Source organism: Siniperca chuatsi, linkage group LG6 (genome assembly GCF_020085105.1).
Source record: "Siniperca chuatsi isolate FFG_IHB_CAS linkage group LG6, ASM2008510v1, whole genome shotgun sequence".
NCBI lineage: Eukaryota > Metazoa > Chordata > Actinopteri > Centrarchiformes > Sinipercidae > Siniperca > Siniperca chuatsi.
This window is the reverse complement of record NC_058047.1, coordinates 15200001-15215954: the sequence shown is the minus strand read 5'-3', so window position 1 is coordinate 15215954 and position 15954 is coordinate 15200001. Positions and strand designations below refer to the sequence as shown.

The 15954-nt window shown below is 41.7% G+C and overlaps 1 protein-coding gene across 7 annotated transcripts in view; it reads left to right on the top strand.

Annotated features, from left to right (window-relative positions):
• Positions 1-15798, top strand: part of ttll7 (tubulin tyrosine ligase-like family, member 7) — a 69986-nt gene extending 54188 nt beyond the window's left edge. For 3 of the 7 annotated variants that reach the window (XM_044199559.1, XM_044199560.1, XM_044199562.1), the window contains exons 18-23: positions 2783-2863; positions 4787-4947; positions 7534-7707; positions 9160-9266; positions 13075-13150; positions 13992-15798. In XM_044199559.1, the coding sequence (XP_044055494.1) occupies positions 2783-2863; positions 4787-4947; positions 7534-7707; positions 9160-9266; positions 13075-13150; positions 13992-14112 (720 nt within the window). In that variant the 3' untranslated portion in view covers positions 14113-15798. Of the gene's footprint in view, positions 1-2782; positions 2864-4786; positions 4948-7533; positions 7708-9159; positions 9267-13074; positions 13180-13991 lie in introns of all 7 variants that reach the window. The other 4 variants (XM_044199563.1, XM_044199565.1, XM_044199566.1 and 1 more) reach the window with 4 other exon arrangements.
• The last annotated feature ends 156 nt before the right edge of the window (positions 15799-15954 follow it).

The following is a 15954-nucleotide window of genomic DNA, read 5'->3' as shown; positions in this document are numbered from 1 at the left end:
TCCCTCTCTCACGTGGATACTTTACTTCAAAAATCCAATGGGTAAAATAGCCAGGTGGCTAGAACAGACAGACTGTCCGCACTGTTATTTGCAAGTAGCCAGATCAGATTTGTGTGTCCAGACATCACCAACCTATCTGCATGGGTTGCTGTGGTAACTACGTATGCTGGTGACGCAGCTTTCCAACACAGAAGCATGAGAAATGGAGATCCATCATCTCGCCTTCCAAACAATCGCGTTGTCAAGTTGCCGTTCAGAACTCCTCTGTTGCACCAGACAAACTCAGTGACGGAGGAGGCTGGTTTGATTACTCCAGAAATCTGATTGGAATCACATTTCAAGCCACCTCCAAATGTGGCTTGGATCCGATTTGCAAAAATTGTATTTCATGTGGTTTTTTGCTGTCCAGACTTTCTAAAATCAATCTGGATATGCCAAAAAATGGATTTGGGCTGGCAGTCTGAACAAAGCCTTAGAGCAGCGGACAGAAACAAGTGGCACTGCCCTCTGTTTCCATCACAGTTAGTTTTGTAGTTAGTCTTGTCTCAAAATTACCTAAGTTTGTAAAAAAAAAAACACTTGGAACTTCAGATTCAGTTAGTGACACGTTCATCCTCAATTTTTAGTGCAACATACTGTATTACTTTATTACATGTGGGGTAACGCACACAAGGTCCCTAATATTGATTTGGTTATGAACATGTTTTGATATAATTCATTTTAAGGTTATGTAAGGGTTAGGGTAAGGCATGTAGCCACCAAGTAATTAATGCAGGCCCTTATAATGTCCTCGCAAGAAGAGCAAAAACAGTTTGTGTGTGGGGGTGTGTCTGGGTCGTGAGAGACAATTATTGCCACACCTGTACATTTAACAAACCCTAATGAGAGCACCATGGAAACGCAGATGTGCAACTGCACCTGTACTGTTCACTCTTTGCCTCAGGAGAGAAGGAGTGTTCACTTGGCATGAAAACAATCTTTTTGGCAGTTCATGTTTTCCATGATTTAAAGTTGAGGGCTAATTGGGCTAATGATGTGTTTTTATCAGAGTAAATGCCTTCTTTATCTTTCATTCAAAACCATTTTTTTTGTGGCAGTTGGAACCATTGAATATATTGAGTATGTTTTGTTGTGCTTTAATTGAGAGTAATATGTGTATGTATGAAACAAATATGACAAATGAGCGTGTATCGAGGTTTATAAGGTTCTTATTGAGAGAGAATACTCAACAAGCAAACATGCAATCCTTGTGGATTGTTTTGTGTGTGTGTGTGTGTGTGTGTGTGTGTGTGTGTGTGTGAGTAAACAAAGTTTACACTGCAGATTCCCAATGGGAGCACTGTTTGCAGGGGATCTAGCATGCTACGTAAGATGTGTATGTGCACCAGTGGGGAGATGTAGACTAAGTCAACAGAGCAACAATAACAGTGCCTGTAGGTACACAGTGATATTGGCACTAGGAGCAAGTGCATGAGAATATCCAGCACAGCTTTTGATAACCAACACATGCCCCAAGGATTTTTGACACACCTGCAAAACATAGAGCTAAAGATCACGACTCAATTTTTCTATTATTGCTGAGTTGTGCTGCATTTAAATTCACCTACAAAAAGATACCACACAAAAGTCTGTTACAGACAAGCACTGTATTCTGTAAATGCTCAGGACATTTTACATGTTGATATGTTTGAAAATGACATAATTTTTCTATAGAAGGCACTTTGGCAGTCCACCTACTTGGCTAATTAACATTTTCCATAAGTCCATAAGTTAGTTAAGTGACACTTTATATTCTCTGCCTTGATCATGGAGATCATTGTGAAGAGGGAGAATTGACTCTGAAGATTGACAGACTTTTGCAAGATAAAACCTATAGTAGCTATGGTGTGTATAGTTGTGTGTAAAACTGGCTGGAAATTGATCTGATGTCAAAAATATCAGAACTACTCCCCCCTACACACTGAGGATAAAAGGCAGTGTAGTGTTGTGCTGCAGTAAACAATCTCTCCCCTCTTACATTATACTTCCTGTGTTGCTTAGTACAGGCATTAGTATAAGCATTGCAGCTCTATCCATAATGGTCCTGTCATGTTCCAAAATTGAACTTTTCCATAATGGAGACCATAAGTGTGAAAGCCAAAAACACATTATGTCAACAGACAGATGAACCAAGCAATGTTACAGATTCCATGTCTGAGCTGAGGTGTGATAGAAAGTCTGCCAGGATGAGTGTGTGACGGTGGGAATGAGCTCTAGACTTTGCCCATATGTTCTTCTTCTATTTCTGACATGTTCTTATAGTTTTAAAATACTAAAAAAAGTACTTAAAGTTGAACTGTGCTCCAGCTTGGAAGTGACAAGTTGCTGCAGCATGATGATGATTAGAATACGTTTCACCAAGGCCTGTCCTCATGTTTAAAAAGGTATTCATTTTCCCCTTGCAGGTGTCTTTCTAGCCTAATCTGCTGATTGTATTGTTGTTTTTGGCAGCGATTGAACTGCATAGCACAATGCCTGCCATGTAAAATCACTGTACTAACCCTGGGTTTTGACAGAGGATTGCTGGGAAACAGCAGATGTAATAAAATGGCAGTAGAGTAGACTTACAGTTTTCTTTTTTGTTCAAAATTATACCTAAAATGCTCCAAGGGTGTTTTAAAATATTTTTCTTGATTGTAATTCTACTTATCTTACTAAGGAATAGTGGTCTGTATTAAAACAACTTCCATGCATGTTCAAAAGATTATTTTTCACAGTTTTAATCCTGACTTTTCTTCCACAGATCCTCGACAACTGGAAATACCATAAATCAAAGGTGGCCTCCTATTGGCTAGTGAAGCTGGACTCTACCAAACAACGGAAGGTGAGTCTGGAATCAGATCACAAGATATCTGAGCCTCTGATTTGCCTCTCCAGAGAATTGGAGGACAGTTTGGCTTCATGTCTTTAGTAGCTACCAATGTTCAGCAGAATATCCGTCTAAAATGTTCACAAGATATGTTTAGGGCCACCTGATTATTTCAGACCTGTTTGATATTTGCAAGAATCTGGATCAGAAGTCACTGCTTTCTAAGCCAACTAGATCATTATCCCCATAGACAATGAGAGACAATTCAACAAAGAAGAGAAAAATTAGAGGACTTTTGAAATATAATACCCAAAGTTGTAGCCTGTTGGTTTGAAGAACAGCTGTAGGGGAAAGGCTGGCGGAAATGTGGCGGAACTGCAGAGATCAATGTGACCTCAACCGTACAAATAGAAAAGAGGTGGGAAGATTTGGCAGGTATCCGTGTGTGTTTGAGAAAGACAAAGAGCTAGCGTGTGAGTGAGAAAACCTGAGCTTGGTCTAGTTAGTAACCCTTTAACTTAATAACAGTGAAGTTCTCAGGCACTATTAGACACTATCAGAGATAATGCTTAATTTTTAGATATGTTAATTCTGAATGTCTTAAAAATGGGCAACATTTATCTTTTGACACCTCCATAAATTGTCTGCCTTTGCCCTCGCAGCCACACAGTCTATACTATCAGCCTGTATACAATGGACATTGTTAAAACTGGTGAATATAACAAAATCCTACCTATTCTTACTTACTTTGAATGCTTTTTCACAACTTTTAAAACATGAAAATAATCCCCAAATCAAAACATCAGAGAAAAAATAAAAAAATAAGACAAGCATGAAGATCATTATCATGTCAGACAGTGAGAGGCAGAGACACCAAATAGGATGTAAACAAAACCGAAGAGGGGGCAAGACATGAAATGGCATCCAGTAGGCGTGTCAGTAACGATGTGATCTCTCAGCCGCTGCTTTCTGCACAACTGTGCTCGGCTGTGTTGTGGGCTGTGGCGGTGCGAGCTGATGTTTTATTTGGAGTGGAGCAGCCTAATGAGCAGCAGGCAGAGGTCAGGAATGTAGCGCCCACCGCTCTGCCATCTGATTACCATACCAAAACATATCTCTGTGTGTGTTTACTCATCTATCAGTTTGTCTGAGTGTGTATGCGTGTCTCCCTCGCCTCATATTACTGTAGGGAAATCTTGCCTCTTCGCATCGCAAACACACATGCACACACACACACACACACAGTCAGACGGGCACGTCAGTAATGAGGAGCGAGGAATCAAAGTCAAAAGGGCCACAGCGCTGCACTCTGAGCGGGGCGAAAAGAGAGAGAAAAGGGGAGGAAGAGAAGGTAGTGAGATGGGGAAGGATGGGAAAACAAAGAGAAGAAGATGGAAGGCTGGCGCAGGTGTCCTCAGACCGCCTGGGAACTTCTGACACCTTCTCCCAAGACTGACGTCGGTGCAGCAATTAGTCCTCTCCCATGCTCTCCAGTGTCTGCCCCAGCACTTTTTGTCCTGCCTCTACCACAGCCACACACACACAAACTACACAGAGGCTGTATGTCTCCACATGCTTTAACATGAATGCTGATAAACCTGATCAAATCCTCACTATGTGTGTGTGTGTGTGTGTGTGTGTGTAAGGTCTGATTAAGTTTTCAGTTTTGTGTTGGTGTTCTTGTATGTGCATACAGCTGTCTGTTTATTCATAAATGCAAGCTTGCCCTCTGTTACTGAGTGAATGCATTAGCCTCTATGATTGCAAATTTTATGGTAAGATAAAAAAAGGAAAGAAATCTTAGTTAGAACAAATGCCAACTCGCGCATGCTGTCACCTTTTGTCTTGCAGCATTAATTTCCTTCATTATCACATGCTTGATTTAAATCTTTTTTTTTTGCCTTCTCTTATCTCCCTCTCACTTTCTTTCTTACTCAGGTGTTGGACATTGTACGTACCAATGTACGCTCAGCACTGCAGCGGATCTGGAGGGAGCCGGATGTAGAGAGTCTCCACCTCTACCGGCTCTTTAACCACGTCTTCAACCGGCTGCTGTGGAGTCATGGCCAGGGCCTGTGGAACTGCTTCTCTAACACTGGGTAGGCCAGTCTGAGCAATGCTGTGAGCCGGGTTAGGATAAGAATGTAATGGCTGGGGTATGGGTGAAACTACCTAGTTGGTATGAAGTGTTGTTCGACCATGTCACAATCCAAGGTGGGGCGAAAAGCCTGCCATCATAGAGAGGCATGGCGTGATGGATCGTACAAACGGGGCTAAGGGCGCACACTTTCAGACACTTTCTCTCCTCAAAGGTATTTTTGGTGTTGCACCAAAAAAGTGACAGAAGAGGCTGTGTGAAGAGTGAAAAAGAGAGTTTGAGAGAGAAGTTTAAACCCTGCTTTCTCACCTCCACACACCTGGCCAGTATGTGTGAGGTGGGAGTGATTGTCATATTGTCTGTTTCAGAAAGTTACAAAATTTTGTCAGATGCAGCCCTTCCCAATTCTGTTGTCAGAAAGGTGTAGGGCGAGGGGGTTTCCAAACATCATCCAATTGTATTTTCCAATGGATTTTATTAGCTCTGGGGCCACAAGGAACCATCAATTTCAGAAAAGAAAAAAAAATACAATCAGCAAAAAACTGAAGATTCATCTAAGCACCTTTAAATAAAAACACAATACATATAATGTAAGTTTGATTTTGATAGTAATTGATGACTTAAATCAAGACAAAAAACTAAATCAAGAGACATTGAATAATTATCACAAAGATCACCCCTTAATGAACTGAGATGTTCATGGGAACTAATTCTTCTAAATCAACACAAAGAAGAGATCCCACTGCAGGCCAATTACCACTCTATTCATTGCATAATGCCACAATTTCATCTCCATAACTACAAGTTCACGCTCTGCGCAATCTCCCCATGTCCTTAAGCCCAGTGTTCGTCAATATATCAGTTTCAGTGACAGCAGGGAGAATTTGCCATTTTTATTCAGTATGACTGGGGAAGCAACCGCAGCTGAATGACAGATTGAGTGACAGACCAACCAGACCCTGCTGCACTTTGCTGAAAGCTTATGGGGATAAAAGAAACATGTTTCTCTGTGGAGACAGGGTGCAAATTAAGGTCACAAATCTGGGCTGTTAATCAGGGATTTTTCACAGGTGAAAGCAAGAAAAAGAGAGGGGAGGGATGGAAGCAGGAAGAAGGTGAATGAAGGCCTCTTAGGTCTTTTACTTTGGTTTGTTATCAGATACTTTGAAGTTTTTATTTGGTTTCTTTTTATTTATTTTCCTACTTTTTTGATGCGACAGAAAGCGGCTTCCTACAAGATGAGTCACTGCAGTGACAGCCCACTTGATCATGTCCTTATAGAAACCCCAAAACAGCACAACACACACTAAAACTAGTTTCCCATCAGTGGTTCACATTGGCTTTCTTAAACACATATTTTGCTTCCCTCAAAGACAGATACACAGAGCAAGACATCTTCAGATGCATGAAGTTGGTTTCCACACATTTATTTTTTCACACATTAGCACCCTCAACCAGAGCCACACATGCAGCAAAACACACACATACAGTATATACAATCCTGACATGCAGACAGCAGCTGTGCTGGTAGCTTTTCATGTCATCTGTGATAAAGGTGTGACCTTCTTGCATCTCCTCCTCTCCATATTCTTTACAGTTCAGTTGTTCAGTGGCCGTGTTTCCCTCGACACAGAGGGCTCAGAGGGTGTAACTGAAGTCGCTGCCCACAGCTCCCCACTTTCCTCCTCCTTTTCTTCCCTGGCAGTCGTAATTGAGGGAGAGTGAGGAAGGGAGTGAGCAGGTGATTGAGATGAGAGGATGATAAGCAGAAGGAGAGAAGAGGAGGGACCCGTTGACAGAGAACAAGCGGAGAGGAGGGTGATTGAAAATGAGACATCGTAAAAAACTGTAGAGAAAAGATTGGGTGGTGGGGTAGGGGCCTGGGAGGATGAGGATTAGCCTAGCCTAGCCTCAGCTACCCCCAGCATGCTGCGCCCCATGCAGCTTTTGTCTGATCACAGCCAGCTAGCTTGCTAGCCTATCGTCCAGCCCCTCCCTACAACAGCCCCCCCCTTCTGTCTCTTGTTTGATATTTTATCTAAGGGACTTACAACAATCAAACAGCCTAGCAGCTATTGTGGCCGATGAATTCAACAGGCTTTGAAAATGACTTAGAGGAAGAGAATGGAAACACACACAGTTTTGAACCCTGGCAGAGGAAGCACCCCCACCTCCCAAGAAGTGAAAGGGGGTAAACATCAAAAGTACCCCCTGGAGTTGTGTGTCTTAGTTGTTGAAGCTCTCTCACAGTCAGGGGTATGTCCTAGGTTGAAAAGAGGGTTAACAGTGCTTGGACTTGTTTCATCCTTCCTCTCTCTCTCTGTGTCTGTCTGCCTTCCTGCATGTCTGCGTGTATGCAAATGTGTATGCACACATGTACAGTAAAGGCCACACATTAGAGAACATATTTCCATATATGTGAATGTATGGGACAATCTGTGTGCCTGCCTCATGTAGACATATGATATACATGTACTCTATACTTGTATGTGTATATAGTGATGAATTCATGGTGATGCTAATTTATAACTGCCAACTTAATTTCCCTCCGTATGTGTGCGCGCTTGGCTTCTCATTTGCTCTCCAGTTCATCGTGGGAGGCCATCTTCAGTAAGAGCAGCGAGGTGGTGTCACCCCAGGAGCTGCAGTGCTGCCGCCGGCTGGTCCAGCTGTGCCGAGACTGCCTGTTGGTCGTCTACAAGTTTGTCTCAGAGTCCCGCGGCTCTTTGACCGGACTCAGCCCCGAATGGGACGACACCAGGTGAGAAGGACACCCAACCCTTCGATGTCTTGCCACTGAGCTCTTTGTTTTTAAAAGATTCTTATAGCATTGCCACTACAATAGATAGTTCATTATACAGGGGGCTGGATAAGATTCAAGGATACAATGGGATTCAAGAGTCTGCTGGTAGGTCCCAGGGTAAAGCTGTACTCTGTGTCCTTGTGCAAGATGTTGAGCTCTTTCTCTGGAAAGAGCATTAATCTAGATGCCTGAAAAGCAACTGTAAACTGTTGTTAAAAGAAATCCCAGAGAGTGAGGGTAGCTGATTTTGTGTGGCAAACATCACAGGATGTCTTCAGACCTGTAAGTAGATCATTTACAAAGTTTACAAAGTGTTGTGCTAGTTTACAGACAAACTAGTGCACTGTATATATGGTCATAACAGTTTCAAAACACTAAAAAAAACAACACTACATATCAGGGGCAGGGAAATAAGCCCACCTGGATACTGAACCTGTATTAAGATTAACAGGAGACATCCTTGATGTTTGGAATACTTATTTTGGTGTCTTCCTCTGCAGAGTTTGTTAAAGCAGTATGACCCACAGAGAGGCCTAGTGATAAACTTTGTTAAAGCTCCCTAAATTGAGTAAAAAGATGAGTAAACACACGTTGACATACAGACAAGAAAACTTTGATTTGAAAATTTCAACAACTATCATCATTAAACCTCTCTCAGGAAACACCTCTCTCTCCTCCACGGAGCCTTGGAGCCATCATCTTCATCACATAACCCCGATAAAACAAACAAAAATATCTGCCTCATTCTATTTTTAAAGTTGATCCCCGCAGGAGACAACAGCTCAGGTTTGGAGTGAGCGAACTTTTAAAGCACATATGCTTTGGGCTGGCAGACAGGGAGAGAGGAGGGTGGGTAGAGGGAGAGAAGGAGTGTGCTGTTAACAGGAAATAATGGCCCACAGATTAGCGCTCAGGTTAGCCCGGGGCCCCCCGAGGCCTGCTTAATTCAATTAGAGCCCAGATGAGCCTGTGCAGCAAATGACCTTACGATAGAGAGAGCTCCTTTTTTCCCGGGGCCTCGCTTTACATGATTCATAACTCTTGTGCATATTTTAACAGGCTATCACTTTGCGCCTACAGTATAAAAACCTCAGCTGTTAAAAAAATTGTGGGGTTTGTGTACAGTTGTAGAGCTACTTATGTTTTGACTAATCTGACATTGTTGCTTATTGATTGTGTTATCTTGAGCATATTTGTTTTGAGGGTAAATTCAGGAATATACATTTATCAGTGGACTATGTGAGGATTTAAAGATAAAACTGTAATAGGATTTAATAACACGAGCATGCACAAACTTATACACTGGTGTATCCATATTTTTGCAGTAGGTATCCTTGAGATTCCATTTAAGCATGCATTGGTCTGTCTCTCCTTATTTCTTCTGTGTCTATATATGTCTGTATAAAAAAGCTTACCATTTGCTGCTGGACCAGCCTCTACCCATGGCTCCACCCCTGCTGCTGTTGCTGCTGCTTCTTCTTCTTCCTCCTCCTCCGTCTCTTCGCCCCTCGACGCAGGTCTCTGCTTGGTTTAGTTCTGCTAAACCCCCCTCCCATGTTCCAGCACTGTCCCTGTTCCCTGCTTTCTGCTGCTCCCACCACCTCACAGCTGTAACAAAGGCTTGGTCCCACCTGCCCAATGATGGCTGCTTGGGCTGCACAACCAACAGTCTAGCATGGTCTCCTCTCCTTTCCCTCATTAATATTCAAATAAGTGATTTTTGGATTGACTTACAGCATGAGAATGGGATATGTTTCAAATTATTTGATTAATTGTAGCCCAAAACTGTAAACAATGTATTGGAAAGGAAGGAGATAGGAGAAGGAAGCATATTAAGGCTGTTTGTCAACACCGCAACCATTCGACCACTTTGCTGTACATCACCAGCCAATCACCCTGCTGCCACATGCTAAACTATGCCTTTCAGTCAATGCTGAGTGCATTTTCCGCGCGAGTGGCCTCAGTGGGAACTGAGCGCCTCACCTGCACCACATCAGTGCCATGATCAACCTAAGCACTGCTCTCTTCTGGTCACAGACAGAAAATGGCTTGGCTTGCATAGTGTGGTTTTGCAGTTTCACAACACAAACGGTTCACATCTCTACATCGGGCATGCAGGGCACAGTTGCAACCCGCCTCCACTTCAGATAGCTGAGAAGCAATTAGGATTATTTTCTCATTGATGCATACGCTTTATAGGAGAGGGTAAATTGTGTGTGTATGAGAGTATGTGCGTGTGCATGCACGTCATGTGACTGTTACACAACGATCATCCATGCTTCCTCAGTGTTTCACACTCAGCTAACCTTGAACTATTTCTCTCGAGCTGTGTCCACATCCAACTGACAAGTAAATTTAAAGGATAGGTTCGCATTTTTTAAGTCTATTTTGAAACAGTTTTCTGGTTGTCCATACTGGCTGTGAAGGGACCCCTTCCTAACACTTCTAGTGTAAGAGGTGGGGGACAAAATCCACCATTCTTGTTCCTTAAAAAAATAATCCCATTGTCTAGGAAAACATAGAATTAATTTCATACTAAATTGACTAACTTTGGAAGATACACACTTGATTTATCTAACTGCTGAAGCCACATAATGCATGATAATGCATTTTAGCATGTAAATAGGATTGTGGATTTGGTCCCCCATCTTTTACATTAGAATCGCATTAGTAAAGACATGAGTGATAATTACTGCAACCAGTGACTTTATTATGTACATATGGGCATGTCAGTGTTGTTTTAAGTCATGTTTGAAAAAAATGTGAACCTATCCTTTAATGAAAACTTTAAAATAATTTAATAATAAAAAATAATTAGGTTTATTTTATCAAGTCAACATCACGACTTTACTGAACTAAACTAAAAACACTAGAGAAATAGTGGGCCAAGCATTGATTCCCATTAGATGAGTTATTTTAATCCAAAGATGAAAAAATGTAAAATATCCTAACACACCAGCTAGTGACCGGCCATGATTAAGAACACAACTGTTCGTGACACATGTATACTATGTATGACATTTCTCAAAGGCTGAACAGGACGGACATTTTACAGAGAATTAGATTGAGGAATTTTCACCATTTCCATTCAGCTTTTCCAGTTCAATATGTAATCATACACAAAAAATGCTTGCCTGGAAGCCCAGATTGGCAGACCTCCACAGTCTGACTACTTAACTATTTCACACATTAAAATCCAAGCTCATATATTTGGCTCCTTTGAATTAAACATCTCTACACTGTCTCTTGTGCATGTACACACACATACATAACACATACACTGGCAGAGCTCTTGGCAGCCTTTGGCACACATCAAAGTGGGTCTGTTAGCCGGGGTCTTTGGGGTCTCCATTGTTGACCACACCTGCCCGCTCTTGTTCAAGCATCCTTCCTCTGTGGAGTGCCCTGATCAGGTGTGTCAACAGCCTCATGGGTCTTAGAAAAGTCCTTCAATCTGTGTGGGCAGATGAGAGGAAGTAGCCAAATAGCACCACTAATGACTTTCTTGTTAAGCCTGGAATTACTGTCACTACCCAAAGACAATTTTCCCATGATGACAAAAGTTTCAGATTCTATTAACTTTCATCTGTCTGAAAAGTGTGGCTGTAATTAGGGTTAATTGGGGTGTTGAGCTGAATGTGGGCTGCAGATAACCTTCAAGCCTCTTTGTACCTCTTGGTTTATGATTGCGTCAGCGATCGTTGCAGTCTCCCCCTCCATCCTTAATCATGGTATTTCGTTTTGTCTGGCCTCCTCTAAATTTGCTGTGGCAGTTACATCTCGATGGAGGATTTAAGAGTAGCGTGGAAGGCCTGTCAGTAGTCAATAGTGGTCGATTGTAGCTTTGCATGTGAGGAACAGAGCAGGAGAGTATCTTTCTGTCTCCCCGTCAACTGATGGATTGAAGCAAAGCACAAGTGCATGAACAAGCCTCACCCTGGCTTTCAAGCACGCACGCTGTTGCCAGGACCTTCTTCATGATCAAAGGAGGATGAACCTGGAAGATACCGAACGAGGGTCCAATTAAATATAGCCTGCAGAGAGAGCGGCCGCTTGGACTTGAGAAGCCCCCCTACCCCACCTCTTGCCACTACCACCACCGAGATTCTTTCTATGAGCAGAATATTCTCAAAGGGAATAGCAGAGGATCTCTGAAGAACACACACTCGGCCCCCAATGAATGTTCAATATTTGATTTTCTTTCTGTTTTTTACTTACTGCCATTTACATGCCTGGGCTTGGGGTTTTCAGTGAAAACCTTATGGAAATGGAGGGAAAAAAAGAGAAACCACACCACAAATCCATGAACAGAATCCCAATGGATATATGGTGAATCTCATATTAGGAATAAGGTGGCCAAGCAGGGGGAAGAGAAACATAAGTAATGTAAAAGAAATGAAACCAAGGGTGACACAAAATCATGGTATGAAATCACTAAATGTCCCTTTGAAGACTGCACTTTGAGCTACCTAAAAGAAGCAAATGTGAAAGGCATAAAGCATATCCTGTCCTCCTGTTCTCTGGGATTTGAGTGGAAGAGCTTAAGAAGAGCCTTGTTCACCACGTCCAGTCGGGGCCAAAGAAGATGTGCTGGAGGGATACCTACGGCCCACTTGAAGCTGTTTCAAGGACACTCTCTTTGGACTAAATGAAGTTAATTTGAATCCGTCCTAACTCTCTTGGGTCTGAGGCTGGGCTGAAGCGAATCCCCTTTAGCAACATAGACCTTTTTTTTTTTTTTCCTTCTTTTTGGTCGACTTTAGAAGAAGCTGCTCAGCTAATTTGTCCAAGAGCTATTTCACAAGGAGAGAGAGCTGTCAGAGACAAAGTATGCTATCTCTGCGCCAGCTTAAAAGAAGATATTATTTCTTCACTCTGTAATCCTCAGCCCCAGTGGCTCCCTTTTGATTAGATTGTCACATCTTAAACACTTCCACAGGGACTATTTCTTTTGACCATTGTGCTCGTTTAACTAAACGAGTATTAGATGTATTTTTTATTAGCTAAAGATCCTTGCTGCGGATGTGGCAAGAAGGTCACATAATGTATAATATCACAATATGACAAGTGTACTGCAAAAGCCCATAAATGTAAGTCATTCTTCCAACTGATCAGTCTGGAAGAATTCAAACTTCCCGTCTCATGTCTTCTGAACAGTACCCCGACATTTGCATAACCTTCAGTTAACCTTGTCCAGGATTTGATCATCTCATCTGACATTGCTCTGACAACCATATCTGACTCATTTCCAGTAACTAAGGAAGATGGGAGCAGGGTTCAGCCCCTCCTGACTCTATCTCAACCTGACGCTGGTCTCATTCTCAGGTACTGGAACGCTGTTAGCAGGAGCTGCCTCACTGCTCTGTCTCGGTGGAAGGTGTCATAGAAAAGTCTTAGAAAGGTACTGACGTCTATGCCTCGGAATGATAGGTGAGGATTTTCTGTTCATGATACCAAAAATTTAAGGGTCAAGGTTGAAAAATTCAGTTGTCCTGAAAGAAAAAGAGATCTGCTTCTGCCAGTATAAGGCCCATAAGTTATTACTCTATGAGCAGATACATAAATACGGCATAAAACCTCATTAAACAGGACTGTAAATTGATAGCACTATGTATGTATTTTTCGCTCACTATTTTGATAATCGAATCACTTCAGTCATTGTTCTTTTGTTTCCGGCTGCTCAAATATGAGGATTTGATGCTTTTGTCATAAATGATAGTAAACTGAATATATTTGGGTTTTGGACTGACAAAACAAGACATTTGAAAATGTCACCTTGGTCTGTGGGGAATTATAACATTATAGCATTTTTCACTATTTTCTGGCATTTTATACACCAAATGATTAATTGATTGATCGAGAGAGAGAAAAATCTGCATATTAATAATGTGTGATAATGAAAATAATTTGTTGCAGCCTTACACAAAATACCCCAGATCATATGGATCTTACAATTTAAGCCTCCATGTTTTAAATTCTTTTCTTTCTTTTTTCTCATTTTCAAGGGGAGGGTGATGTCATAATATCTTGGAATCACCAGGCCATTATTAAAGTTGAAATGTGCAAATGGAGATGGCCATAAATGGTAGAATCAATATATGAAAAGTGGGCAATATGTGGTCTCAGTGCTGAGCACTAATGCGTCCTGACCTCTAAATTGTGACCTTTGCATATCTAATCCTCTCATTATGTTCATCCTTTCCCCTAATCCCTCCATCCCTCGCTCTTGTCCGTCTGTCCAGGTATCTGCTGCCAGTGACCTCCCAGTTCATCATGAAGTGGCCTTCGTCCAGCTTTGGCCACATCTCCTCGGCCATGCCACGCTCACGCAGCCTTTTCGCCGCCAGGATGGGCCACTTCTGAGGTCACCGTGGCAACCCTGGCTTCTGACACCTTGCCTTTTGACCTCAACACCTTCCTCCCCTGACTCTCACCTCGCCAAACTCTGATCTCAGCAAGTCCGGTATGGATCTGAATTTGGGGCAGCTCTGGACACCGGATGGAGCCTCAACCTTGGCCAAATCCCACTGTGGAAGACCAACAAAGAAAGGCCAGGTGATGTAGGATTGCTAAAGGGCCTTGTTCAGTTTAGATTAGTTTGGACCTGCCCAGACCAGCAGACCACCGGTACCCTCGATCCCTACCTTTAGTCCCAGTAACACCAGACAATGGGTTTACCCCTCTTTTCTCATTGTATTATACCTACTCACTGTACAGTTACAAGTCATGGTACTGTAAAAGGAAAGAATAACAAATACTAAACAATGCAAGGATTATTTATTTATGTACTTACTTATTTTATAAGGTATTCCATGAATGCGGTCAATGCTGATGCAGAATGCAGATGTGGAATGATATCAGCAAAGCTATCCCTTGTTTGAGAAAGTGGATGGAAAAAAAACAACAAAATGCTTATTTTTGCTGGCTGTAATCAGTTATTTTATTTCTGAATTTAATTTATTTCATAATTTATGTCAGAGGCTTTATGTTTACAGATGTTTTAACCGTCACTTTATGTTCTAGTTTTTCAGAGTACAGAAGAGAGAAATCAAAATGCTTAACTTCTGAATGCTAATGCTTCATGTTTTACCTGTGTGATATTAAGTGCAGCACTATTAAGCAACAGTGTTTAGAATGTCAATGTAGTAAAGCCAAGCCTCTTTGCCTCTTAGAGAATGAGCGACTTTGACACCCCAACGTAAAGAGCCAAACTTAAGTCTCAGAGAGCACCCAGTTCCTAATATGCACTTTCGAGTTTGTCACAGAAAGAAAAAGTGGGTGCACATTACAGTAGTGTTTGCATGCTTAGATTTTAGTCCCTCACCCAGACTGTAGTGGTTAGACAGAGGAGCTGCGTTTGGAATATACTTGAAGTTTTATGTTGTCATAATTATTGTGTCTTTGTATCGGCTGCACTGAGAAGAAGACACTTCACTCAGATTCGACTTGTAGTCGTTTTGAGTATGGAGGTGTTCAGGATAATAAGGATGTGTTGCATCGTTTAGATGTGCAGCACGTTGAATGATTCGGCTCATCAGCCCAAATGTACTGTACTGCAACAGTGGTGATTTGCCGTGGACGAGCAGCTGCAGCCTTTTTTCCCCACCGCACTGTAGGTACAAGTGCCAGGGATATCATGGATGTGCCAATAATAAGCACATCTACTTCATGTGTTCCGTTGGATTTTATTTGGTAATGTGTCATGAAACTAATCTAGGACTTCAGTTAAATACAGTATTAAATGTTGATAAGGAGAATGGCAGTGTTATATGTTTAGTAGTTTACTTGGCTCCATGTATTACCCCATGAGTTGATACATTGACTTTTAAAGATGGTAGTCTGTCGATACAGTAGTGCATTTTATAACTTTAATTCTGACTGTGCTAAATCTGCTCAAATTGAATATTCCCCATACACTGAACATCAATTCACAATGCCAAATATTTTCATTTTGCCTGATTTTGTGTGTGTTATTTAAGAGTAGTACTTTTTCATTGGAGGTATGAGATTTTTAATTTTACATAGCAATAAAATGTTTAAACGAAAACATTTTTTCTTTTTGTCTTGTTTTCTTCAGGTAGAAATCAGTGGTCCACAACCTCAACTTTAAATTAAAATTACAATTTTGTTGCAGACCGCTTTCTATTTTTCTTCTGAACACACGAATAAGACTTAACTAAGAGTAAGAAAATTACAGAAAGAGAG